Raw genomic sequence first — 26205 nt, 5'->3', positions numbered from 1 at the left:
GGCAGTCATAGGAGCAACAATGAGGGAATCTGCTCAACATCTTAAATGCGTATACACAAATACAAGGAACATAGGGAATAAAGAAGAAGAACTGGAAATCTTAATTCAGCTTGTGTATGACTTAATTGGCCTCAGACTCTATGGGATAATTTCACGAGTAGCATATTGGTATAGAGGGCTATAACTTCCTAAAGAAGGACAAGCAGGGGAAAAAAAAGGGAGGAGGTGTTTCACTGTACATCAAGAACGTTCTGAGGTCCAAAAGGAGGTGAGAGGCAAACCAGTTGAAAGTGTCTGGGTGAAAATAAAAGGGGAAAGAAAAAGGGGCAACATCATGGTTGGAGTCTATTATAGAACACCAAAATCAGGAGACAGAGGCGGATGAGGCTTTTCTAGAACAAAAACCAAAAATATCCAACGTACAAGACCTAGTAGTAATGGAGGACTTTCAGCTACCCAGGTATCTGTTTGAAAAGTAATATGGTACAACATAAACATTTCCAGTAAGTTCTTGAAATATGTTGGAGGCAACTTCTTGTTTCAGAGAGTTGAGGAAGCAAACCAGGGAGGCTGCCATTTTATACTTCCTTTGATTATCAGGGAGGAATTGGTAGCCAGTCTAAAAGTGGAAGGCAATTTGGATGAAAATGATCATAAAATGATAGGCTATGTGATTCTAAGGAAAGGAAGGAATGAGAGCTGTGGAATAAGGACAATGGACTCCAAAAAAGCAGACTTTAACAAACTCTGAACTGGTAGCTAAGGTCCCATGGGAAGAAAATATAAGGGAAAAGGGAGTTCAGCCCAGGAAACATTACACCAAACAATTATTCAGGACTCCCAAACTTATAGCCCACAGCCAAGTCCCTGAAACAGGTTAGGCTTGGCTTCAGGTGCCTCAAGGAACAACTCCCACCCCCTGCAGCTTGCCTGGGTTCAATAGTCATAGAATCATAGAATCATAGAATTCAAGATCAGAAGGGACCACTATGATCATCTAGTCTGACCTCCTGCAAGATGCAGGCCACATAAGCCGATCTACCCACTCCTTTAGCAAGCGACCCCTGCCCCATGCTTCGGAGGAAGGCGAAAAACCTCCAGGGCCACTGCCAATCTGCCCTGGAGGAAAATTCCTTCCTGACCCCAAATATGGCGGTCAGCTGAACCCCGAGCATGCGGGCAAGACTCTCCAGCCATACCCTCTGGAAAAAGGTTAAGAATATCATATCATTGACCCATTGTACTATTTACCAGTGTGGCACCTAATTGACCTATTGACTAAGCCCGTTATCCTATTATACCATCTCCTCCATAAACTTATCTAGCTTAATCTTAAAGTCATGGAGGTCCTTCGCCCCTACTGTTTCCCTCGGTAGGCTGTTCCAGTATTGCACTCCCCTGATGGTTAGAAACCTTCGTCTAATTTCAAGCCTAAATTTCCTGACTGACAATTTATATCCGTTTGTCCTCGTGTCTACATTAGCACTGAGCTGAAATAATTCCTCTCCTTCCCTGGTATTTATCCCTCTGATATATTTAAAGAGTGCAATCATATCTCCCCTTATCCTTCTTTTGGTTAAGGAAAACAAACCGAGCTCCTCAAGTCTCCTTTCTTACGACAGGCCTTCCATTCCTCGGATCATTCTAGTGGCCCTTCTTTGTACCCTGTTTATATTACTCAGCCCCTAGGGCAGGGCTGGGCCTTGTTGACTATCCCCAGGCTGTAGGCTGCTGCCTCTCTGTGAAGGAATGCTAAAACTGTATTATACTCAGCCACTAAAAGACATTGTAATGAAATACTCTTACCTGAGCTGGTGACAGCCATTTCTAGCAGTGCATTGAAGTGTCTTAAAGAGAACATCTGTTGTATCTCTCTCCCTGATAGAAGCTCTATAACCCAGTCCAAATCTCTACAGAAGCCTGATCTGCTAGTAGCAGCCCTGCAACCTACCGTTTACAAGGAGTATATGACATTGTTCCTTAAGGGATAGTGCTTTTTTCCCCTTGAACATCTTCACTGAGATATTTTAAAAATAATTTAAGAAAACAAATGAAACAAACCACATGTAATGATGCATTTCTTGGGGACTAATTTCTCTAGGAGCAGTTTTGGCAGGAAAATAAAAGGCATGATTTCTGTGATATTCGAGGTATCCAAGATGCAGAGAACATGATACTCTATTTAGCAGTTTTCACACAAACATCCTCTAGTCACATGTGATGAAATCATTCAACATCATCCTAGCCCTTACTCAGCTATCAAAACACTGTTCCCACTTCTTTCATACATTTTATATTCAGTCCAACATGTAAGAAAGCTGCTCTTTGCAAAGCTGCACCATTCAATAAAACATTTATATTATAAACTTTTTGAAAGCTTTTTCCCTGGTAATTATAACATACAAGGTCTTTCTTTTTGGAATTTAACATGGATGAAGTAAATAGGATTCTACAGAAGTTTCTCTAAATATCTACAGTAATAATAATTTAAAAATAAATCCCCAATATATAATAAGTGGCTTTTTTGCCTTCCTCTCCAGCATGGGACATGGTTCACCTGTTGAGATCATCTAGGTATATGTTACCTAGTCAATTTCCTGCCATTACAGGGACATTGAGCACGGGTACATAGTTTAATCTCCTGAGGACTGAAATACTTTGGTCTAACTAAAGTCTCTGGCTTTAATAAACCTACAGAAAGAATAACTTTCTTCACTAAATTCTATAGGTTTTTATAGTAATGTCTACAGAATCCTATTGAATTGATTTCCATCTAGTTCTATAGAACGTTTCTGTGTTTTTTATTTCTGTGCCTTGACTCAACTCTTCTGTATGCAACAGGTTTCATTTGTAAAAAGAATGACAAAAATATGAAAGGAATGTTAATTAGATCATTTTTTGAGATCCATCATCTCTACACAAACTGTTAAAAGGCATTGTTGGACTCCCAGAGAACTAATAGGATGGGTTCATAGTTTAGGGCTGAGACATGTAAGTGATGAATTCTTGGACAGATGTTACTATTTTATGGGTACCTATTGCACCCATTGTCTCACAGGTAGAAATCATAAGTGGTTCCCTGCTGACAGACCTAGACACCTCAGATGTATTGGTGCTGGTTTGGAGGTGTTCTGGATGTTAGTAGCAAAATCATTTGGAATACTTCAGCATAAAATGAATCTAGTGTGTTTGAGAGGAGCTAAGACAGAGCGATAAAGTGAACTGAAGGCAGCATCTGGGGCTAAGCTGCTGTCTGGCTACAAATCTGTACACAGCTGTTCGGCAGAAGTTCTGAAAGTAGTGCTACATATTAATACAATAAACTTCAATTTACATTGCATCAACATATCTGTTTGAGAGTATGCACACTCATAATAAATTATACTAAGTAGGTGACAACCTGCATTTGTGTCCATTTGTTTCTATCCCATCAAGGAAATAGCCTACCTCAGGAGTTCAGATCCTTGATTGCACATGCCTTGTCTGCATGTTTAAAATGTATCAATTTCATTAGGTATTTACAAAGTGACTTAGGGAGTGGTTCATACAGGTGGCTTTGCCTGGGGTTGGCTCACTGAATAGGTGCATGTCCTTGTCCACAATGCTCCTGAGGCTACAGCATTGCATAATATTGCCTGCAGTCTAGGTTGCTGCTGTGGCAAAACAGGAACATTATAAGCACGAACGAAAGGTCTAGTTTGGGGATGATCTTCCTTGGGCAGAGTTGCTTGTAAACATGTGCATTTGCAATAATGAAATCACTTCCAACGTCCATCTGGGGGCACAGATGTGGCTATAGGCTTTGGCCCAGACCCTTGAAGATATTTATCTGTATCTAAATGTAAGCAAAGTCAGGATGAGCTCTACCCTGACATCTGGTGGTAAATTATGAGGAGTGGGGAAAGGAATTTCAGGCATTTGCATTGGAGTGGGGAAAGGAATTTCAGGCATTTGTATTTGCATTAGCAAAACCACTCCACTTAGCATAGCACACAGCAGCCTGGGATGGTTATTTTCATAGCTGTGGGATCCCCAATTTCTTTGTTATTGGGGCAGGAGGAATAAAGTGTTGTCACCCTGATTATGTGAATGAGGAACTATGAAACTGCCTTATGACAGAGAATCTCACCATCAAGTAAATAGCACTCGCTAGACAAGGGACATGGGTGCCAAAACCCAGTGAATTGAGAAAGGTTGGGGATTGGTGTGTGTATCTGATAGTATGGGCCCCTTTTGAGGGCCTGGAACACCAATTGCACATCCTTCTCCACTGTTGAAAAGCAGAGCTAATTTTGAATCTTTTAGGAGTCCATCTAGAGGCTGCTGACCTGAATTTACATTGGGCCAATAGTGCATCAGCACTGGGGCTCCTCTACTACAAGCTGAAATCACTAAAAGAGCTAAGCTTACTGAGTTGAGATCACTGAGTGTGGTGTTAACTAGTGGGGGAGCCTGAAAATCTATTGCTAAGTGGCTGGCATAGTGGAGCAGTTGCAGCATGTTTGAGCAGCCCGCGGAGTGGTTTGCAGGGATGGCTGAAGTGGTTCACAGGTCAGCTGGAGGAGCGGCACAGCTGGTGGAGTGGAGCCAGTCATGGTGAAGGCTGCAGCAGAACTCCATGGAGAGGCAGAGCAGTTGGCCCTGGCCCACGTAAGGTGCCCCTTAACATCCTGTGTGTGCCCCCCCTCCCCATTTCCACACAGGCTGGGGGGGGTAAAACTCTGCAGATAAACTTTTGAACTCTGGGGTGGCACTGACCAGAGACAGAGACTTTTGGGTTGTTGGACTTTGGAGTGATTGGACTTAAGACCCTAAGGGGGAAAGGACATTGCCAAATGTATTTGGAGGTGAGTTTTTTGCTTATGGTTTGTGTATAACCCTGTTTGTGGTGTGTCTCCAACAATGCTGCATTGTTTCCCTCCTTTATTAAAAGGATTTCGCTACACTCGGACTCTGTGCTTGCAAGTGGGGAAGTATTGCCTCCTAGAGGCGCCCGGGGGGGGGTGGTATGTAATTGCCCCAGGTCACTGGGTGGGGGCTCGAGCCGGTTTTGCATTGTGTTATTGAAACAGAACCCCTGGATACTGAACCTGGCCCTTGTTGCTGCCAGCTCAGAGGGGCAGAAGGGTTACATAAATACCTTTGAGGATCTGGGCTCTTGTGCCTAACGAGCCAGCAGCATAACCTACAGAAGGGGGGCAGCACATGGGCTCATGAATTCAAAAACCTGAATGCTGTATCATTGCCAGAGGGACCATGTTCCCAGAGAGACTCTTATAGATGGCACAGCCCTGGTGAGGGGAACATAGGGAGTTAGGCAGGAAGCAACTCAGCCAAGTGGCTAGAGCAGTCCACCGGGTTTAATAAAGTTCCACTTGTTCAATTTCACCTGCATTCAACTTCACTAATTTAGACTCCTGAGATTAAAACCAGCACATCAGATTAGGTTTCTGTGTGCTTTATGCTGCTGATCTTTAATTAGAAGCCTCTTCACAAACGTGTGTGTGCATTTTCCATTGCACATCTAACCTGCAACCAGAGGTGAAAGCAAGCTGGTACACGCTGGTACGGAGGACTGGTAAGAAAAGGAGACTGACTGAGGGAGGGACTGACTGCAGCTGGAAGCCCCTGGTTGATTTAAAGACCCTGGGTCTCCCTGCCACAGCTGGTTCCCCAGGGCCTTTAAATCTTGAGAGGCCACACCCCCTTCAGGACTCCAGCAGTACTGGTAAGCAGGGGCAGCTCTAGCCATTTTGCTGCCCCAAACACGGCGGCACGCCGTGGGGGGCACTCTGACGGTCGCTGGTCCCGCGGCTCCGGTGGACCTCCCGCAGGTGTGCCTGCGGATGCTCCACCGGAGCTGTGGGACCAGCGGACCCTCCGCAGGCACGCCTGCGGGAGGTCCACTGGAGCTGCCTGCCGCCCTCCTGGCGACCGACAGAGCGCCCCCCGTGGCATGCCGCCCCAAGCACGCGCTTGGCATGCTGGGGCCTGGAGCCGCCCCCTGCTGGTAAGTCCTGGAAGTTACTTTCACTCCTGCCTGCAACTCACACAGCCCAAGGCAACTAGCCAGGTTGGGGATTTGGCAGTTCTACTCCAGCCGGGAGAAGGGAGCAGCTCTCCCTTTTCCTTTCCTAGCCTGTGCCTTCCTTCAGCTTCTTGAGCCCTTTTCCCTCCTCACCTCACAAGAGCCTCAGGAAGAACAAAAGGCAGGAAAAAAAACACTACTAGAGAATAAGGGGGGGGGGTAGAAATCTTAACAGGGGACATCTTAGCTTCAAACCTATTAACAGTAATAGATGGCAGCCTTTACTAGACCCAGGAACTGGTAGCCATTTTAACTAAGGGAGCCTTCCGCCTTCAAATCCATTCAAAGACTGGAAGAGAGCAGCTCTCTACTCTTTTTACTAAGGGCAAACATGCCTGATAACTGCTGCTCAAGCGATCACCAGCCTTTTACACTAGAACCGTCTCATGCGGAAGTAGGACTGAACATTTGCAGATCGGTGGCTCCTGTTCCTGTGTCCCCCCCCCCTTAAGATTTTCTACTCATTAGTGAAGCCTGCAAGAACAACCATTTGTGAGTAACGCTACCCTGTAACAAAACACGCAGCCTGCAACGGCGTGAATGAATGCATTCCTCCTCCTGCTGCTGCTGCTGCAGCAGCTTCTTGCTGTTTCTGCTTCCTCTGCTGCTCGCGCTGGTTTGGTCCACAGGGAGATTCTCAGGAATTTCTGGGAACTGTCGCTTGTCTGCAGGTGTTGGTAGGGAGACATTTAAATTCTCGTTATTGAAAATCGTGTAGCAAAATCCTTTGTCCCCAGAAGAAGTGTGTGTGAGGACTGAGTTCTGAAATCCGTTCCCTCTCCCAAAGGGCAGGGGAACAAATCTGCCTTTCTAAACTGTATCATTTTATGCTAAAAGAGATGTATTTTCCCCCTTTATTTAATCTCGGTAGTGGTCAGTACCACAAATCTAATCTATTGAGAGGGTTCATGATTAGGGGGTAGAAAAGTTTGATCTGCAAGAGCTGGGGATGGGTAAACTCCTTACCAGTTGCAAAGTAATGAATGAGTTATGTAAAACAGTGCCAATTAAAGTTATCACATGACACCATCTATATTATCTTTGTGTCACATTTAACAGAAACTGGTGTTAGAGCATTTTTTTTTAAAACCCAAACTATTTTGTATCCCTCCTCTAGTAAAGCCAGACTCCCTTCGAACTATGGGACTCTACTTTCCTCTTTGTCCGGGATTGTTTGTTTAACAATACAAATGCTGCCCTACATAAATACCTCGGCTTGAAAGTCTAATACCTTAGTACCTTTCAGAACTATAATCAAGTAAGTGTGTGCCCCATTTTTAGACTGTAACCCTTTTGCATTAGGGACGGTGCCTCCCTATGTATTTGTACAATGCCTAGCACATTTAGTGTGCTATTATAAGTAACAGTGGTAATATGGTATAAAGCTCCCTTTCCAAAACCCTATGGCTTAAAAAGATTGAGCCTCTAAACCAGTCAAGTGTCCAGGACTAAATAATGCCAATCATATACCTCACAGTTAACATTTGGGAAGGTAAAGAATAAAATGAGGTGGGTTTGTTTTTGGCATCAGGCGACTATTCAGAGGCTTGTCATGTTAGAAGCAGTCACAGGAAAAAATGGAGGCAGAATCCGGACTATAACAATTGTGTGATAAATGTAATTTACCATATCACATGGCTCACAGTTTACCACCTATCTGTGAAAAGATGTATTGTATCCAAGTCTATTCCTCCCCTTGGCATGTGTCTTCTTAATAATAGTAGTGAGTTCTGATATACTAGTTTCATTCAGTGAAATGCCTCCTGAGTCCTAGAAATAAGATTGAAATGGCGATAAGCAAAGGAGAAATGACCATAAAGACAAAGAAACCTTTGTTCTCACCAGAGTTGGGGGTGTGTGTGTAAATGTTTTAATGTGATACGTTTAGGTGAATGAAAACTGTACTTGTTTGGATGCTGGCCTCTCAAGATGCCTTATTTCTCATTCTTTACAGAGAGGCAAACCAATTAATGTTCCTTTCTATACAGTTAAAGATAAAAATTAAACTGTTCACTACCAGCTTTTAGCATCTTGTTTCACAGAGTACAAAGTTTGCTCTTACTTTGCAAGTGGTCAAAGGTGTGAAATCCAAGCAAAACCATTAGTTAAGTTTTAAACTGAGGCCAGATCTTGCTTAACATATGTCAGGTGAGTAGCTTTAACTTACTTATGCAAACATGTTGATTAAAGTGGAGGATAAGGATTATTCACCTGACATGAAGGAAGGATTAGCAGGAACAAGCCTCAAATTTTAATTGCCTCATTTGTTATAGAAGAATTATTTCTCCCCATGTAAGTGAAACTTCTTAAAACAGGTTGAGGGAGACAAGTGCAATATCTTGTAGATGTAGATATATAGTGTGTAAACTTATTTTTAAAAGCTTGTCAAAGTTAGGATTCACTTTAAAAAAATTACAGCCCCCACTGAAGTGAATTAAGGTCACCTGCATATATCTTAAGACCAAATTCTGCCATCAGTGAATAAAAAGAGCAACTTGAAACCAAAACCATTTCAGGTGCAGAATTGTCATGACCTCATTTTTTTCCTTCTTCTTTTTCACCTAACCATATGATTCAATCAGTTGCAGCTGCTATTTCTGGGCTCTAGTTACTTACTAAATATATAGTCATAATGCAGAAAGAGACTATACAGACAAAAGTATTTAAGTATAACATTTCTCCCAAGAGGTGTTTTTCTCTTTTGCCTTTCTTCAGTATAATTCTACTTCTCATTTGTCGAGCTCTTATTTATTTTCTCAGAGTATAAAATCTGTGCCTATCACAGTATCTCAAGCTATATGAATAATATAATTGAAAATACACATGAAATAATTATTCAAACCAAATTCTCTTTCCCCAGGAGGTATGAAGGGTCAGTCCTGCATCTACTAAAGTCACATGCAGAACTTCCATTAACTATAGTGGTAGTACGAATGGACCTTTTAAAACCCTCCTTCCTCAACCCATCCCTCAGGAAAAGGCTGAGTAAATAGATGGTCTTTGCAATATGCAGTGAAGTTCAACATACTTATGCCCTGTCAGCACTTGAGGTGAATTACAGAATCAGGAAGCCTGTATTGAGAATGTTCCGTCTCCTGAAAAATAAATCTAGTGAATATTACACTGAGCACCGTAGTGGATTTAATCTGTGGGGCTGGAACATGAAGAAGGGAGTGTTACCGGCACAGAGGGCCCGAGGGGGCAACAGCGGGGTTCATTGCCCGGTGTGCTTCACGCCAATGAACACACCAGGGTGGAGAAGCAGACAAAGTTTATTTGAGATCTCAAAGCGGGTGCAAGGAGGCTAACACGTCTCAAATCAAGCACACTGATACAAGCAGTTTCCCTTTTTTAAATACCCAAGCTGATTTCCCCCCTTCTTCCTCCCCCCTGTAGCAGTTACATCAACCTTGGCAGCTGCAGCTCGTTAGTGATTTTTCCTTCTGCAGTTATCTTGAGATGGGTTTGAGCTGTGTTGCAACTGATAACTGAACTGTTACACATTCTGTTTTGCAGCCACTTAGGTTGGTTAAAGTTCATCATGGGGGGGCCTTGGTTTACTTAGGCCTAAAGCAGGGGGGCTTCATCGACACTCGTGGTCTTCCACCCCCCCAAGTTACCTAGGGTTATGCCTAGTAACACCAACAGGAGCAATTGCTAAAGCTGCTTGCCTTGCGTGTGTTTTAGGAAAATAAGTTCTGAATAACATGTTTCTACATCTGTAATTGGCAAGGATTTGGCAGCATGAAGCCTGTTATTGTGGTTCATGGTGGAGCTGGCCGCATCTTTAAAGATCGGGAAGAAGGAGCTCGTTCAGGTGTTACCAGAGCAGCACTGAAAGGTTACAGTATCCTTAAACAAGGAGGCAATGCATTAGATGCAGTTGAAGAAGCAGTGACATCAATGGAAGATGATCCACATTTTAATGCAGGTAATTTTTCAAGCATATAACCACAGAATGAAATCTGTCTATGTAGACCACATTATTATCCTTGTGTATTTTGCTCTGTTGGTTGTTGGGGGGGGGGATTTTTCAATATGATGCATTTAGTTGAGCACAGACTGCACTAGTTTGGATGCTGGCCTCTCAAGATGTCTTATTTCTCTTGTAAGTAAAGAGCATGTAGATTCACAAAAGGAGAAGAGTTTCTATTTTTGGTCTCAGGTTTTTTTAAACCTGCAGCTTTGTTCTTGGGCAGCAATGTTGTTCTTCTGCAGAAGTTCCTTCATTTTTGTACTATGAGTTTAATAAGAGACCCACACCCTCAAGAGTGAATTATACCTTCATTATAACCCTGGCATTTCATTTAGATCACCTGAATGCAACTATGGGCAAAACTTGGACCTCAATCTTTTTGTCAGTGCTTGGCCTATATCTAGTGCCTGAGTGGGATTGTTCTCTTCAGAATACCAGTGCTGTTAAGACAGTAGACAATTTGTGAATGCTTACGAGTACGCTCATTGCTAAGAATACCAGTGATGAGCCCCTATCTTCAGTGATGCTGTCTAATATTTTCCCCTTCCCACCAACCCCATTTTATCATCTTGCTTAAAGTGAGTAGAAAATAGTGCTCCTTTTGTGCTCCCACTCAATATGTCAGGAATGGAGCTGAAGAAAAAAGGCCCGCATTTGTTTAGTGCTTTATGTAGAAGCACTTGTTTTTCAGCATGGCCACCTAGTTCAGAGAATATCATATGGCCTTCCCCGCCCTGAAAAGCCATTTCACTTTTTGTTAGAATTATATTGTTCTGTGACTGACTTGGGTAGAAAACGCTGCTGGTGACAAGCTTTTCCGAGTTAGCAAAATGGAAACGGAAACATGGGGCAAACATGGTACGCAAGGTGGGATTGTTATATAACCAACCCTAGATTTGTTCTCTACTTGAGCTCGCACTTTTCTTTGTCTGTCCATGAGAGCCATCTTTATTCTCTTCCCTCAACCTTTGGAGATTTGATTTGCTCATGTTAATGGATCAGTATGTGAACTTTGTTTTCAGCGTTTTATTTATTTTAATGCTTCAGTACTGTAAAGCTTTACCTTGTATGTGTCAGACAAGCACTCCTCTGGCCAGACATTGCCTTTTTTACATATAAGACATCAGCTAGGTCTGCACAGGCAAATCCCTGATCCCTTGAGGAGTCCTGCCTACTTTATTGCAGGTCCACTTGATCTTAGGTCTTCATCTGCCTGCAGGGAGCCAGTCACAAGGTCTGGGCCTACATTTAAACTTAACACTATGTGTGATGATGAAAAACAGAGGATGGGGGAAAGGGAAGAATTACAACCAAAAGATCATGTGGTCTCTTGGTTTGTTGTGCACAAGTATAGATGGTTCTACAAATACACATGTGAACATGTATTTTTTTAATCTTTATTCAGACAAAGCATCTATTTGAAGCCAATGGAGCTTCTTGGATGAGTAAAGTTTACTTGTGTGTGATGTTTTTCGTAGTATATCTGGGTGCCATTATTGAGATTTTTTTTAATATATTTAAAAGGCTGAAAACTTGGCTGACTACAATGACCACTGAAATAATATGACATGCATCCGACGAAGTGGGTATTCACCCACGAAAGCTCATGCTCCAATTCGTCTGTTAGTCTATAAGGTGCCACAGGACTCTTTGCTGAAATAATTTGTAATACCCAAAAGCTGACCCAAGGCTCTCCATATCCCTTTTATACAGTATCTTGTGACTCCTGGGATTACTATTCTTGAGTCCTACTGGGATGAAGGGGGAGGGAGTAGAAAAAATAAGTTGGCTCGAGAAGGGTAGGTATACCATTCTTTTGCCACCACCACATATGTACCTAGCTTTTCCATCTGGGGATATTTTCATTCCCCTTCACTTCATCATTAGTCCTTGTCCAAGTTGTCGATCTTGTAGACATCAAGCTCAGACACATAGTAACCGATATTTTAAAGTTACGTATTTCTCTCTAGGGCAGGAATAGTGATCATCTGCAAAACACTGCCCTCAATGGGAAGTTTTGCCCTGTTTTCTAGAATACAAGACTTGAGGTTGTTAGTCATGTCCTTTCTGAATTTTACTACCCCAATGTCAGCCAACTAAAATGGAGTGGCTGTACCACATGACAAAGAATCTGTTGGTGAAATTTTCTCTCTTTCCCTGGTGTTACTTCATTAGCTTCACTGCATTGAACCCTTTGGCTTCAGTGGACCAGTGTAACTGAGAGGGGAATTTAGCTCCATGTGTTTAAACTGTTGTTTCTGCTGATCTAGTGACTGCGAGCAACTGCTCGAATTTATCAAACTATCACAAATGGCTGATAAAACTTCAGATTATCCTCCACCAAAAAGATATCAGTCAACAGTTTTAACATTTAACTAGCATGTAAAGCAAAGTACATGTATATGGCTTCCCTTTTCCTGGACTGAGTCTTGTGGTCACCTTTTGTTATAAATGAGCAAATCAGGATATTTTAAGCCTGAAATAGATTGTTTTGCTTAATGATGTTTACTCAAATTTACTCTTTGCTCAGATAACTGTATTTCATTGTCTGTTTATAATGTACTTCACACATTAAATGACAACTGACTTTTAACAAAAAATTGCTAAGGTTGTGGGCCTGAGCTTTCAGCTGAAACAGTTTTGCAGCCCATTTGTTAAAGTTTGGCTTCCCTAATGCACATGGTAAGTAGTTGTAATCACTTACATATACAGCTACATGTGTTAAAGCTCATTGAGAACAGCTGTATTTAATGAGCAGGAGAAAATGAGCTGAAAGCTATGTGAAGAGAGGCCTGATTGGAGTGGCTGTTTAAAACCCACCATGTGGTGTTTATCTCCATAAAGGAGAAAGCAGTTTTATTGTGTAATGTTTTCTGGAAAACACCAGCATTGCTAAGAGACAAGTAGGGTGGTGAAGAGGAAATAGGGGTAAGGACCAAGTGATGCAGGTCTCTTCTCAGATAACAGGGTTCAGTTGGGCTGTGTTGTGAATGATGTGAGTCTCCCAGCCCTTGCAGGCGTTCAAGAGTCACAATGTCTTCCAGATCTAAGTGCATGCACAGAGCGTGCAGCATGTACTCCCTTTAAAAGCTGGTTAGCTCCACTGGCTGAGGTGAAAAGGGGTATGGTCACATCTCCTTCCCACCCTCTCTGTGGGGGCTAACAGTGCTAGAATTCCATTCCATATGGAGTGTAAACTAATCTGTATTACATTGTGCAGCCACAAGGTGGTGCTCTGTGTAACATAACCAGTTCACACCAGCTATTCCTGGCAGTTTATTAAAGTGTCTTACATCTCTGGTGTATCTCTCTGGAATAGCTCTGCAGCCCATCCATATCTCATACAGAAGCCTGACCTGCTAGTAGCAACCCTGAACCTACCGTGTACAAGGACTACAGATCCTGTGCAAGGAGTATAAGGCTCTTTATGCTCTCTTCTCCCTTGCAGGCCCAGCTACACTATGGTCCATAGATATTAGGGAGGGCGGAGAAACAGGCTCCAGTGAGAGCAGACAAAGGCACACACAGACTCCCTCACATCTGCTAGATAAGTGCAATGCCCTACAACCCCTACTACAATTTGGAAGAGGTCAGACCCACTGCTTGCTGGCCCTTGGGTTTTCCTTGGCTCTTGCTTCCTGCCTTTGATTCAAAGCTGAGCTAAATTACCCATATTTTTGTGAAGTGCTGCTGCAAATGTAGTGGCTTGTGATTAGTTATGCCCATCTCAATGCACAGCAGCTGTCATGTTTGAACACCCCGGGTTTGAAACACCTGCATGAACTTGTCTTCCTGGGCATGTGAGGTAGGAACAGATATGTGACCCAGCAGGGAGATGGCAGCCAGTGGTAGTCACAGACTGCTAACTTACTGACCTGAATAGTGCAGGAGCAGCTGTAGGGTTGCCAACTCTGACTGAAGCTATTCCAGGAGATTTTTTCCCCCCCCAACATGATGTAATGTAATTTTCTTAAAATATCCTATTAAAATCTCCCAGATGGCTTTCAATAGTCACCAGGAGATCGGTGCTGATTCCAGAAGACTCCAGGCCAATCTGGAGAGTTGGCAATCCTAAATTGTGGATGAATTCAAACTATGGGGGAAAGGAGAGCTCTGTGCTTTTAGTAGAAAGTGAGGAGTTGAGCTCACCGATACTTCATCCCCTGTACATCAGCACATATATAATTTTACTCCGGTGAATAATCTCTCAGAAATCAGTGTCACCAGGTCTATAATATTTTGACCTAAGAGTCTAATGTCAGAGATTTTTAAACCAATATTAAAGAAGGATGGAAACTGGTGTTTACTGACAAACTGTGAAAAGGTATTTTCTTAAGCACAGCTAAAGCACCAATCCTGTTAACAACATACTGAAAGTGTTCCTAATAGGAGCTTGACTTCAAATGGAGTTGTACTTTTCTCCCCACTGTGTGCAAGACTTATACATTTGTGTTGATTTCAGTGATGATCGATTACTAACCAGCACCCATAATAAAATATTCCAATTACTAGAGAGTTTTTTGCAGCACTACCCTGCATATCACACAGTACATCTCATTGTTAAAGGAAGGTTTTGCTACAGAATTGACATAAATAGTTACAAAAGCTATTCCAATAACTGCTTAGATTTTCACAGCATTTTATCTTAGTGTTTTACTTAACTCCTTCATTTATTTTTGCTAATAATAAATATTTTACCATATTTCAGACTTTTGGTGAATGGAAAACATATTTTTTCACTCTGGCTAGAATTTTGCATTTGTGCTATTGCATCAGATCCAACAGAGGTTGAAATCTTGTTGTTTGGCCTGGCAAGATACCGTGGGCCTATATCTCTGATCTCAGCAGCTCAAAGGATTAGACTAGGGTATTCAGTTAGGTTGCATTACATCTATTGTTGGAGGAATGTGGAGGTAAAATAGTTTTGTGTGTAAAAAGTGGTATTGGGGTAGAAAAAGTCTCATTTATAGTTGTTTATAACTCTGCCCTTCACACCTAATGTGACTTAGGTACCATTAAAATTCAATTATATTAAGTTCCATATACCGTCCTGTTAATTATTTCCGTTTGAAAAGGAATGTTTCTCTTTTCAAAACCCTGTTTAGCATTTAGGAGAATTAAAACAAGCCGATACACAAACTGGAAAAAAGGTTTGCCTAATAAAAGCTAATATAACTGAATCACCCCATGTTTAGATCTTAATGTCTTTTCTCCCCCACCCTTTTGGTCTTTAGGCTGTGGATCTGTTTTAAATGAGAAGGGTGAAGTAGAAATGGATGCCATTATCATGGATGGAAAAAATCTAGCCTCAGGAGCAGTATCTGCAGTTAAATGTATAGCTAACCCAATAAAGCTTGCTCGTCTTGTCATGGAAAAGGTATGCTGAATGTGCACTTGAATAAGAAACATTCTTTTATTTTAGGATTTCATTGCATGTATTGATACACCTCACTGACTATGATGTTTGTGTAGTATTTTAAATCAGGGAAGGAAGAAGAAATCAGTGGTACTGGTAGAGACCATAGGCATGAATACAAAGAGGCAAGACTATTTTTATTTTAAGATTTTCAAATTAGTTGAAGTGCTAATTTTTATTCAACACTTAAAAGGGTGTTGCATATACTTGCAAACTTGAGGAGAAATTGATATACAAATTTACTTTGCCAGTTGTTTTCACTTTTTTCTGAGCTAATACTGTAGATACTTTTTTTTAATAAGAGCAGTGTCTCTCACAGCCCTCCTGCCTGATCCTGCAGGACAATGTACTGGAGATTGTCTGTAGGGGACAATCATGCAAAGTCAGGCGATAGAAGTAAATGACACAATAGTGACTCTATTAGATGGTTTAATAGCTTACACTAGATGACGTGTCCACTTCTACTTTAAGATTTTGTGAACTAATCAGATGATTAATCTGGAAAGACTAGTGATGTCACAGACAAGCACTGCAACTTTGCACTAGGAGCAGATAGAAGTAAAAGATACAACTTGTGGTAACTGAACTTGTTTGAACACAAATAATTTATCAGAATACGTGGCAAATGAAATCATGAGCATCTGGACTTGAGTACATGTTAACTGTTATGTCATTTTTCTTCAGTAATAAGTGCTTCTTAATGGGTATCTACAGGAGGAAATTACTTGCCTGTTTTTCAGCAATGGCGTAGCCAGAGTGTTGCAACCAATGGGAAAGCTCTAGAGTACACTGGGTGTCACTGTTTTTTCCCACAGTTAGGATTATAGGACATGGTGATTAAAAGTGTTTGCAACCCTGTCTAAACTAGAACTTACACTATTGATAGTAGCAGTGCAACTCTTCCATAGCTGAACAAGGGTAAGAAATATTTTCATGTAGACAAGGCCTTAATAAATGGGTTTATTTTTCATGCTTCTTCTACCTCAGTCTCCTGGCTACTTTAAAGGTGATTTACAAAGGAGGAGTACAAACATTTCCCCGCCCCCCCTTCATGATTTATAAAAGCCTGAATATGTGGGATTTTAAAGGTATTTGTTTCTCTTCTTGTAACCTAGTATGATCAAGAATATTAAGACTTGTCCTGAAAGGCTTCTTGAAGGACTGAAGAACTGGAGTTGGAGCAATCTTAGCCCTTAATAGAAGAATAGGGTGTTTGAATCTCTAACAAAGAGAGCTTTCCACCAAAATGTTTGTCATCAAAACACTGGGTTAAACAAATGTAAAAAGAAATAAAAATTCTAGATTGGTTTTCTTTAAGGATTCTGACAAAAAATCCCTTTTTCACTCAGTTACTAAGGTTTCATTCACCTGTGATGTTTCTCACATTAATTCTACAGATGTTCATAGAGTCATCCAGGCAAAACCAGGGTAGATAAGGCCTAACATTTCTAATGTAAAAATAAGCCTGAGAGGAATATTTCCAGGTCTTTCTCAAAATTCTAAAAGACACACGTTGTATTTTTTTTTTAAAAACTGGTCACCTTTAATAACCTTTGGCAATTCATGTTTCAAAGGATAAAAGTTTTGATTTGGCTATTGTCTTTGAATGGTAAAATCACCTTTTGACTTGAGTGGGAGCAGGGTTAGGCTAACAGTAAGCACTCTTGAAAAAGCCATCTCAGGTGACAGAACTAGGACTCTGGAGACCCACGTTCTGGTTCCAGCTCTGCCACTGACCTATCAGGTGACATTGGACAGATCACTTCCCTACTCTGTGCCTCAGTTTCCCCATCTTTAAAATGGGGATAATGATACTGACCCCTCTTTGTAAAGTGTTTTGAGAGCTACTGATGAAAAGTGCTTTTCAAGAGCTGTATGATATTATTATTTACTTGCCTTTCTCTTTCCCTACAATCATGGTGAAGTCTTTGTACAGTGGTGGGTAAAATTTTTTGGTAGTCAAAAATATTGAGGCTAGATTTTTAAGTCAAGTAATAGAATGCTACTTTACAGGAACAGATTGCTTGTATTAATCTGACAAAACAAAGATTTTATTTTCTGGTAAAATTTAAATTCTTTCCTCAAAGCTCTAGTAACCAGGCTTCACACCGAGAAGTCCAAGTGGGTGGTGGGGATGTAATTGATATATTCTCAGCCAGCAGGGGAATTCACCTTTTCCCATCCACTGACTAGAATTCTAGTCAGTTAACCAGCTGTTGCCCTTCTGCTTGCTGTAGACAGAAATTTTGGGCCAGCAGCATATGTGCAGACCTCATCTCTGCGGTGCACAGAAGGTGCAGAGGCCTCCAGCTTGGCTGCTCCAACCACAGTTCCCCTCCTGCACAACCTTACAAAATGGCTGAGCTAGGCCTTGTAGCAGTCCTCTGCACCCAAGTGTGACTTTGTCTTTGTACAGCCCTAGCTACTCTTAACATCATGCACATCATTTTAAAGAGTACCCTGTTAATGGAAGGTAAGAAGAAAAAATGTAGTTGCTAATAAATTGAACGGAGGTCTAATATTTGCATATTATAAAGCTTTTTTTTGTATGCACTGGGAACACTTTTGAACTCCATAATACATTGAAGATGAAGGCTGGGATTTTTTTAAAGGATCCTAAGAGTATTAGGTGCCCAGATCCCCTTGGGTTTCAATGGAAATCAGGTGCTTAACTCCCTTAGATTCCTTTGAAAAACGGCCATAATAATTATAAAAGCTGTTTCGTAATTATCAGTGTTTCAGTTCTGCTTGTGGAACAATATGGGCTCCATCTGGTGGCCAAAACAACCTCTTTAAATCCTGCAACACCCATGGGTATCCTAGTTTTCTGTAACTCAAGCTCTCAGTTGGGTCAAACTTAGCCAAACGAAAATGAGAGTACCAGAATAACTTTAACTGATGATTTACCGTAAGACAGAATTGAGAAGTGTCTAGAGGTGAAAGGCTTAGTAGGTTAATGTACTGAGCCAACAAATCCCTTCGTAGGCAGTTCCTGTTTGAAATGAACAGAAATAGAAAACTGATGTATAGGAAATATGTGTGTGAAAATAGCCATCCAAAAATGAAAGAATTATTAGGCATTTTCAGGAGAAAAGAACTCAAATAAGCACAGATTGTATGATGATCAGAACACTGGTTTACTTGGTTTTTCTGTGCAATGAATGAGTTGTGTGAATAAATTTCAACTACAGTACAGCCTAGTTCCCTAAATTAGACCCCAAAGATTTTAATACAGAATATAAGCTCCTTAATGCAGGAGGTAGTATGTTTGCTGTGTTCTGTATTGTGCCTGGGTCTTGAATAAACACATGGCAATCTTAGTCTGAATTCAAGGCTGGCTGCCAAAGTCTTTTAAACTGGCACCCATGACCATTTGTTGTTTGCCACCCTAACCCTGAGACCTTTCTTGTTCACTTTGGAAACTCCTGTTTGGCTATATATGATTTATATTCCACTAATTGCCAATATCTGCAATATTGTTAATTTAATAAACATATTCAAGAGGCCATGGAAAAAATAGGTGGGGGAAGAAGCGAGTATCGTATCTACCCCGCTAGGGGGAGGGGAAGTCCATTTTTCAATATTCCAGATGTTTTTTCTGCTGTAGGCTATGCAATAAGATTGTTAAATAAACAAACCTTTTAGAAAAGTGCTATAGAATAAATCATCCTATGTTCCTTCCTAGTAAGAGTTATCTTAAAGGAATGGGCTCTCTGTGACACTCGCCCTCTGTTGACAAAGATTCCCTGTTCAGAACCTATTCTAAGGTGTGAAGGCATCACTAGAGCAGTGCATGCTGGGAACACCTGAGAGCTGCTTTGCTCAACAAACTTTTAAAAATTAAATGACCTAATAGGGCATATAAAATGAAAAGTTGTTTGTTTAGACATGAAATGGCTTCGAGTGATTGATTTTAAAAGAGAATTTATATTGACTTTTAAAATAAATACAATGAACAGGTTTCCATTGCCCATCTGCCTTTGGTTGGGGGGGAGGAAGAAGAGAGCAGGTGTTGGAGGTAGACTTCTTAAAGTGTTCTTTGAAATGTATGTATTTAAGTGTCTCTTCCCACTTTAATTCTCAGAGGTTTTGAATCACAGGTTGCTAGTGGATTAGTTACAAAGGCATAGGGGGCAGTATTGCACAAAGGAAGTTTTGTTCAGCAAAGTACAAGATCATTTCAGCTTTGTCTGAATACACTGTCTTTATTCTTCTCCCTGACAAATATTAATAGGCTCACAGTACAGGTATGTCTTCTATTGTTTGGTAACATCACTCAGTATATAAAACTGTGTTGTCCATTGTTATGAAGACACAGAAGACTCCTGTCTCATGCTTCCACTTCTACAGTGAATTGTTCCATGTCTGTGTTCTCATGAATAAGGACTTAGTCTGACAATAAAAAAAATGTAAAAAGTGTTTGACAGTGAGTGTGTTTACCTGGCAATTAAATACCTGTGGCTGGCCTCGGTCAGCTGACTCAGGCTCGTGAGGTTCAGTATGTGGGGCTTCAAAATTGCTGTGTCAACATTCAGGATCAGGCTGGAGCCTGGGTTCTCTAACTCTCCCTTCTCACGGAGCCTGGGCTCCAGCCCGACTGTGAATGTCTACACAGCCATTTTACAGTCCTGAGTCCTGTGAGCCAGAGTCAGCTGACACGGGCCAGCGGCAGTCATGCTGCAGGTCTTTTATTCCAGTGCAGATGTATCTTAAGATCATGATCTTGCAAATGCCTATGCACGCAAGCAATGCATTCAGTGGGGCTAATCACGGGAGTAAAAGTACTCATGCGTAAATGTTTGCAACATTTAAAACTAAGATTGTAATACACCCTGTGATAGACCCCAGGCAATTTAAAGTCAGGTTGCCTGTATGTTCTTATGTCTCTAGTTTGCTGCTTAGTAACAGTGAAACACTGTGTCCTGGTATCTGTGTCAGGGTGGAGGTGGGTTTTTTTGTTTTTGTTTTGTTATGTCACAACCTTAAAAGTCAGTGGGAGTTGATGGCACTCAGCATCTCGTAGGATCAGACTCTTAGCGTCAAATTCTCCCTTCTACAACACTGCCTGGACCCAGCCAAGCTGCTCAGGATAGGCACTAGTTAAAGGATTTGGACCTTAACGTTTTTAAATGCTTTTCTTGTTTTAAAATTTTCTTTCCTCATTCTGTCAGAAAGTTATAACGCTCCTAGTAAAGCAGAATAACAGAAGTGCTACACTGAGTAAATTCATAGGCATGTTTTCTGGGGAATAGGAAGGGGCTCAGAAGTTTGAGAACATTCCTTCAGGCCTTGATTCAGCAGAGCTCTTAAGCATGTACTTAACTTTAAGAATATGTACTTAAGTCCCATTGACTTCAGTATGACCTAAATTTGTGCTTAAGTGCTTTGCTGAATCAGGGCCTTACTACAGTAAGAAGTGGACCGTCACCAAACTGATTGACTTCATGTGACAACTGATTTAGGTACTGTATGGGAATGGTATTTGCATACATAAGGACAGGAGCTGGACCTAAATAGATCAGTAAATATTTTGGAGGTGGGTTAACTTCAATTTAGTCATTTTAGACATTAAGAAAAATGTATGTTAGTGTGTGATAAGTTTAGGATTATTATTTTACTATTTACAAGGAATAGCAACGTTTGAACAAAGGATTTTTTTTCTGCAGGTCACCACTGAGCATATTTCTCTTAGAATAAAAATAGTTCTTTAGGTCATTCAGTGACCTGGTCAAACCAATCATGTAGATAAGCAAAATACCAATGATTGATTGAAAGAGATTGCAAAACCAGTTCTATAAAGGATCGCAATAGCAGTATCCTATCTAGTTTCAGAAAAAAAATTGGTATGAGTGAATTCTATTTTTCTCATCTAATGAGTATTGAATATTTGAAGGCAATTATATTCTGTTAATCCTAATTATTTTGTTTTGGGGTTTTTTGCATTACTGAATCCAAAATCCTCCTGTAACACCAAAAAAGCACATAGGAATCCAAACATACTCCTACTTAAGTCAATGGGAGCAGGATTGGGGGGTCACAATTGTGCCTTTTATTGGTTTCCAAGAAGTTTAAAACAAAAACATTTCTTTGAATACATTTTTAAAAACAATGAAGTGTTTATATAAGACTATACAGATCAGTACTGAACTCCAATTAGTGTCAAGAGGTGTGTTGTTGGTTTTTTTTCTGTCCCTATCAGACAGAGCACATGTTGCTGACTGACCATGGGGCAAACCTTTTTGCCAAAGCCATGGGTGTTCCTGAGATTCCAGGGGAGAAACTTATAACACAAAGATCCAGAGAGAGATGGAACAAGAACCTTGAGCCAGATTCTAACCCTCAGGAGTTTAAAAAGTAGGTACTGCACAAAATATGTTACACTCTAATGTCTCTCATGTTTGTGGTATCAGTAAGTGCTTTCTCTAACTAGCAACCATGCAGACTTGCTGTGGGATCTGAAAGTAGTTCTGTAGGCTTAATTCTGCCATGACATACACATGTGCTTCCACGTGGTTTTTAAATTATGCCCTCCATGATATGTGGGCAACCTTCAGTAGGCTTGCTCAAGTGTAACTGATGAAATTTGGGAAAGAATCCTGTTGATGCTGAAGAAGGAAGAGAATCCAGCTCATGCTCACTTAGCAGCAGGGGCCCTCCACCATTAGCAGGTGGGGAAAAAATATTTCAACTGACGTTAGCAGATAGTCCTGAACAAAAACACTGAGCAGATCTGGTGAGCCAAGGAAGTGCCATCTATATAGGGTCACTCTTCAAAGGAGAGCTGTGGTTTAAATGAGGCACTGTCTCCACTGCTAAACCAACAGCCAGACCCTGGCAGAACATACATATTTATCCATAAGTCTGCATAACCAAGATAGACTGGGATTTGTTTTAAACTGGATCAAACAATTAATTTATAATCTACAAAATTTTGGGGTTGGCAGTGGTACTTGGTCACTGAGAAAACAAGCAGACCAGAAAGTATGGTGGTTAAAAATGCACTGCTAAAATAGCCTAAAAACCAGTTCTGGGGGGGGATGAGGGAGAAAAACAAAGCCATTAGCAGAACGAGAGGGTAGGAGACAGCAGCAGAATGAAAGAAACTTTTTATAATAAAATGGGGGGAGGGGAAAACAGTAGGGAGAATAACCAACTATCAAAATGACCTTTTCAGTGGGTAGTGGGGTTTAATAATACTAACTGTTTGAGCTTCAGTCTTGTGACAGTGGAAGGGGAAAAAGACTCTTTAATAGAAAGACAACGTATTATGTATTGTTACTTAGCTATTTTATTAAGTAGTATGACACAAAGTACATCTCAGAGGTCAGCCAAGCTCATGCTGTAGACGGGGTGAGGATATATTCTTAACAAATTACAACCATGCAACAGCATGGACTTTCAGCTACTAGTTAAGGGGTAACAGACCACGAATTCCAGTGAGGCTTGAACCTGGTGATCTTCTAAATTTAAAGACCTCTCAACCATTCATGTAGCTGTTTTACTCACTTAGCACTGACACAGACTTCAGAGTGGTGTATGTGGTCACTGTGTACGGGGGTTGTGCTGGGAGATGCGTTGATTTGTGGGTTGGCAAGTGAGGGATGTGCACTGCAGTAAGGGGCTGTGTGTGTATTTAGGATTGTGTGTGCTGGTTGTGTTGGGTGGGTGGTTTGGAAAGACTGTGGCAGCTGGGCCAAGTAATCTGCCATCTGTGCCATCTCCCTCATACAACCAATGCAGCTGTTGCATGTAAATTAGCTGTAGAGTAAGGGTGGTTAAATGGTTGTTACCTCACAGTGGTCTAGGACTCTTGGCATAGCATAGATACATGTCTTACTGTAGGCTGTACACCACCTGGGTGTAATTTGTAAAGTCTAAAGGGCTGAGAACATAAAAACAGGATGGCAACAGACTGCAAAACTCAGTGATGATTCAACATGGTGATATTCTGAATAAAGTGTTCTCAGCCCTGCTTGTAGCTGTTTCTCTCACTTCACGCTGACTCTTACATTTTAGGCTTTAGAGCAGTGGTGGGCAGCCTGTGGTCCGCAGGCCGTACACAGCCCATCAGGGTAATCCGTTGACCGTCCGCAGGCACAGCCACTCGCAGCTCCCAGTGGCCGTGGTTCGCCGTTCCCGGCCAATGGGAGCTGTGGGAAGCGGCGCGGGCTGGTTAATCTATGTGGGGGAGTGATGCATGGCATTTTTAAGACCACTGCTATTTCTTTATTCATTTATCTTTTTGCATGTATCATCACTAGGCTTTAGAGCTCTCATCCAATTGGAACAGTGGAGGCAGTTCCCATGTCTGAGTTTCTGTTTCAGGCTAATTCAGAGCTTCAGTGTGTCCCATTTTAAAAATTATCTTCACAGTCAGGAGGGCTAGGAATTTTTTTTATTCTTTCCAAATGAAAGCTTTCATACTGGATCATAAAAATGTATCGTGGGGAGATCAGATAAATAGATCAAACAGGCCAAGAGTTTGACATCTGTGCTATCAATTATAAGGTTGATACTATATCAGAATTGTTACATATTGCTTGTTATCTGAAATGGATAGTGGATTTCATAATGAAACTCCCTACATTAAAAAAAACACAATTACATGAAAATGAAGTGATTGTCACATGAGGATAGATTAAAGTTAATGGCATTCAATTGTAGACTACTGTTGTAATCTCACATTTGTAAAAACTACCTGCAGAATGGACACAACATGCTTTGGCAAGTATTCTTAACCCTGCCTAATTCTGTGAAATATTATTCTTGGCAGAGACCCTGGAACAGTTGGTGCCGTTGCTATAGACAATGAAGGAAACGTAGCTTGTGCAACATCCACTGGGGGACTCGCTAATAAACTGGTTGGCCGAGTCGGTGATTCAGCGTGCATAGGTACGGTAAATGAAATCAGTTAACACTCACATTTTCTATGATTGAAATGAAATATTGACACTAGCTGATCTAGAATTGAGGCTTAAATTAAAGCATACTAAAATGTGTCAGTTTATCGTTTTAACAACTGCTCCTTCCACAGAACCAGAAGGCTGCAGGTCGGGTAGAGGTTTTGTACTTACTGCCAAGATTTCTGGTAGGTCTGAACAAACAGAAATAGGAGACACTCCCCCTTTTTTCTGGAAACAGTATGGTCTGGGGTTTCCCTATCATGTCCCTTCCCTTTATACTGTGATACTCTTATGCAAAAACCAAGAACTCATCTGCTATGTTCCCTTGCAACATGGACAAAATTGCAACCTGTTCCCCTCTAAGGCTCTATTAGTTGCTCAGATGGTGTTTAATCCAGGTGTCTCCCAAACAAAAAGGTCAAAACTAATGTGAAAAATTAACCAAATGCACCAGATTCTTCTCTCCTTTATACCATTGTATATCAGGTGCAACTCCAATTGCAGTCATTGGAGTTTCATTAGAGCAATGAGAATTTGACTAGAAGTCTCTAACATGACTGGCAACTTAAGCCACTCTTATTTAAAGCTTTGACTCTCTCCATCAGTTCCTGTTTATAAAGAGCCATGGAAAGCATGATGGTGGGAAGCAGAATAGAGGAAATGTTATAGGTGTTCTCTCATCTGTAGGTAAAGAGACTCTTAATCCATTCTCCAGTGAATTCCTCTAACGGGACAGGCTTGTATTTGGTGATTGCTACATAGTTCTTCCATGGATCCAGAAACTGGAAAAAATAGTTTTAGTAAAACATGCTCCAAACTTGAACAGCACTCCTGCTGGCAGCAACTGATTAGTAGATTCAGAGCCAACATTGCTTTACAGCCAGAATTGCAGAGCTTGCAGGCAATTATGGTGTCCACTGACTATTTTCAGCATGGTTTGCAACTTGAGCATACACTGAACCAGCATGGTCCTCTGCTCACCCTAAATTGCCTTTTCCTTAAGCTTTGTCTCATCAAAATTGTAGCAGCATGGCAAGAGCAGTGCCTCCTGGTGCACCTTTCAGACATCTCAATGCAGCTGCAGGTCTTCTGGGGGTTGGGGTGAGAGGCAGGAAAGAAGGCTGTCTACCTCTGACCTACCAGCTAGTTGTACCTTCAGTATTATCCCCCTCTGGGTTGGGTGGAGGGGCTCAGCCCCAAAAAGTTCTGAAACAAAAAGCAAACCCAACTCAATCGTTGGCTGTCCCCGTCTTCCCTTCGGACACCCTAGTCCTTCCCTTTGGGCTTGTCTCCCACCACAATCTCTTACTCACTCCTGGGATCTAACTGCTCTTCCAGCTAGCAGGCCCATCCTTCCTTCTGTAACTCTGCAAACAGAGCTCCCTTCAGGGAGAGAACTGTCCTCCTTCCTGACTGGCCACGACTCAGCTGAGCCAGGCTCTCCTATAATTCCCCCTCCAGGCTTGGTATTGGCTGCAGTTATAGCAAAGTGGCTGTCCTTAACCATGCTGGTGTGGAGCTTCTCTGCCCCATCAGATAGATGTTCCTGGCTTCTGCATTTTGGAGCTAGTATTAAAAGAAAAAGAATGAAGCTGAGAACCATTTGGTGCAATAGTAACTAGCATGTTTCTTCCTAGTAATCGACAAAATAGTCACTTCTCAGATACCCCAAAGAACAAAACTCTGTAACCATCCAGCACTCCTATTATGCATGCAGGGTTCTTGGGGGGGAAGGAGTTGCAGAATAGACTATGGCAACATTTTCAATGCATATTGGATCTTCTGGGAGGTCCAGATTTAATCAAGGGAGGGAACTTGAGTA

At 41.5% G+C, this 26205-nt stretch overlaps 1 protein-coding gene and 1 long non-coding RNA gene across 7 annotated transcripts in view; one reads left to right on the top strand and one right to left on the bottom strand.

The window, feature by feature from the left end:
* The first annotated feature begins 5679 nt into the window (after window positions 1–5679).
* Window positions 5680–26205, top strand: part of ASRGL1 (asparaginase and isoaspartyl peptidase 1) — a 27173-nt gene continuing 6647 nt past the window's right edge. Inside the window, exons 1-5 of one of the 6 annotated variants that reach the window (XM_045011508.1) lie at window positions 5680–5728; window positions 9822–10019; window positions 15299–15441; window positions 21680–21834; window positions 24254–24372. In XM_045011508.1, the coding sequence (XP_044867443.1) occupies window positions 9833–10019; window positions 15299–15441; window positions 21680–21834; window positions 24254–24372 (604 nt within the window). In that variant the 5' untranslated portion in view covers window positions 5680–5728; window positions 9822–9832. Of the gene's footprint in view, window positions 5729–6418; window positions 6581–6658; window positions 6766–7255; window positions 7347–9530; window positions 9613–9821; window positions 10020–15298; window positions 15442–21679; window positions 21835–24253; window positions 24373–26205 lie in introns of those variants that run through there. The other 5 variants (XM_045011506.1, XM_045011511.1, XM_045011509.1 and 2 more) reach the window with 5 other exon arrangements.
* The window catches only part of LOC123367331, a 17038-nt gene continuing 14698 nt past the window's right edge, over window positions 23866–26205 (bottom strand). Inside the window, exon 3 of the long non-coding RNA XR_006578413.1 lies at window positions 23866–25589. This is a non-coding gene — a long non-coding RNA (uncharacterized LOC123367331). The remainder of the gene's footprint in view (window positions 25590–26205) is intronic.

This window comes from Mauremys mutica, chromosome 3 (assembly GCF_020497125.1).
Source record: "Mauremys mutica isolate MM-2020 ecotype Southern chromosome 3, ASM2049712v1, whole genome shotgun sequence".
In the NCBI taxonomy this organism is placed as follows: Eukaryota; Metazoa; Chordata; order Testudines; family Geoemydidae; genus Mauremys; species Mauremys mutica.
The sequence above is the reverse complement of the archived record's forward strand: the minus strand, read 5'-3'. Positions and strand labels throughout refer to the sequence as shown.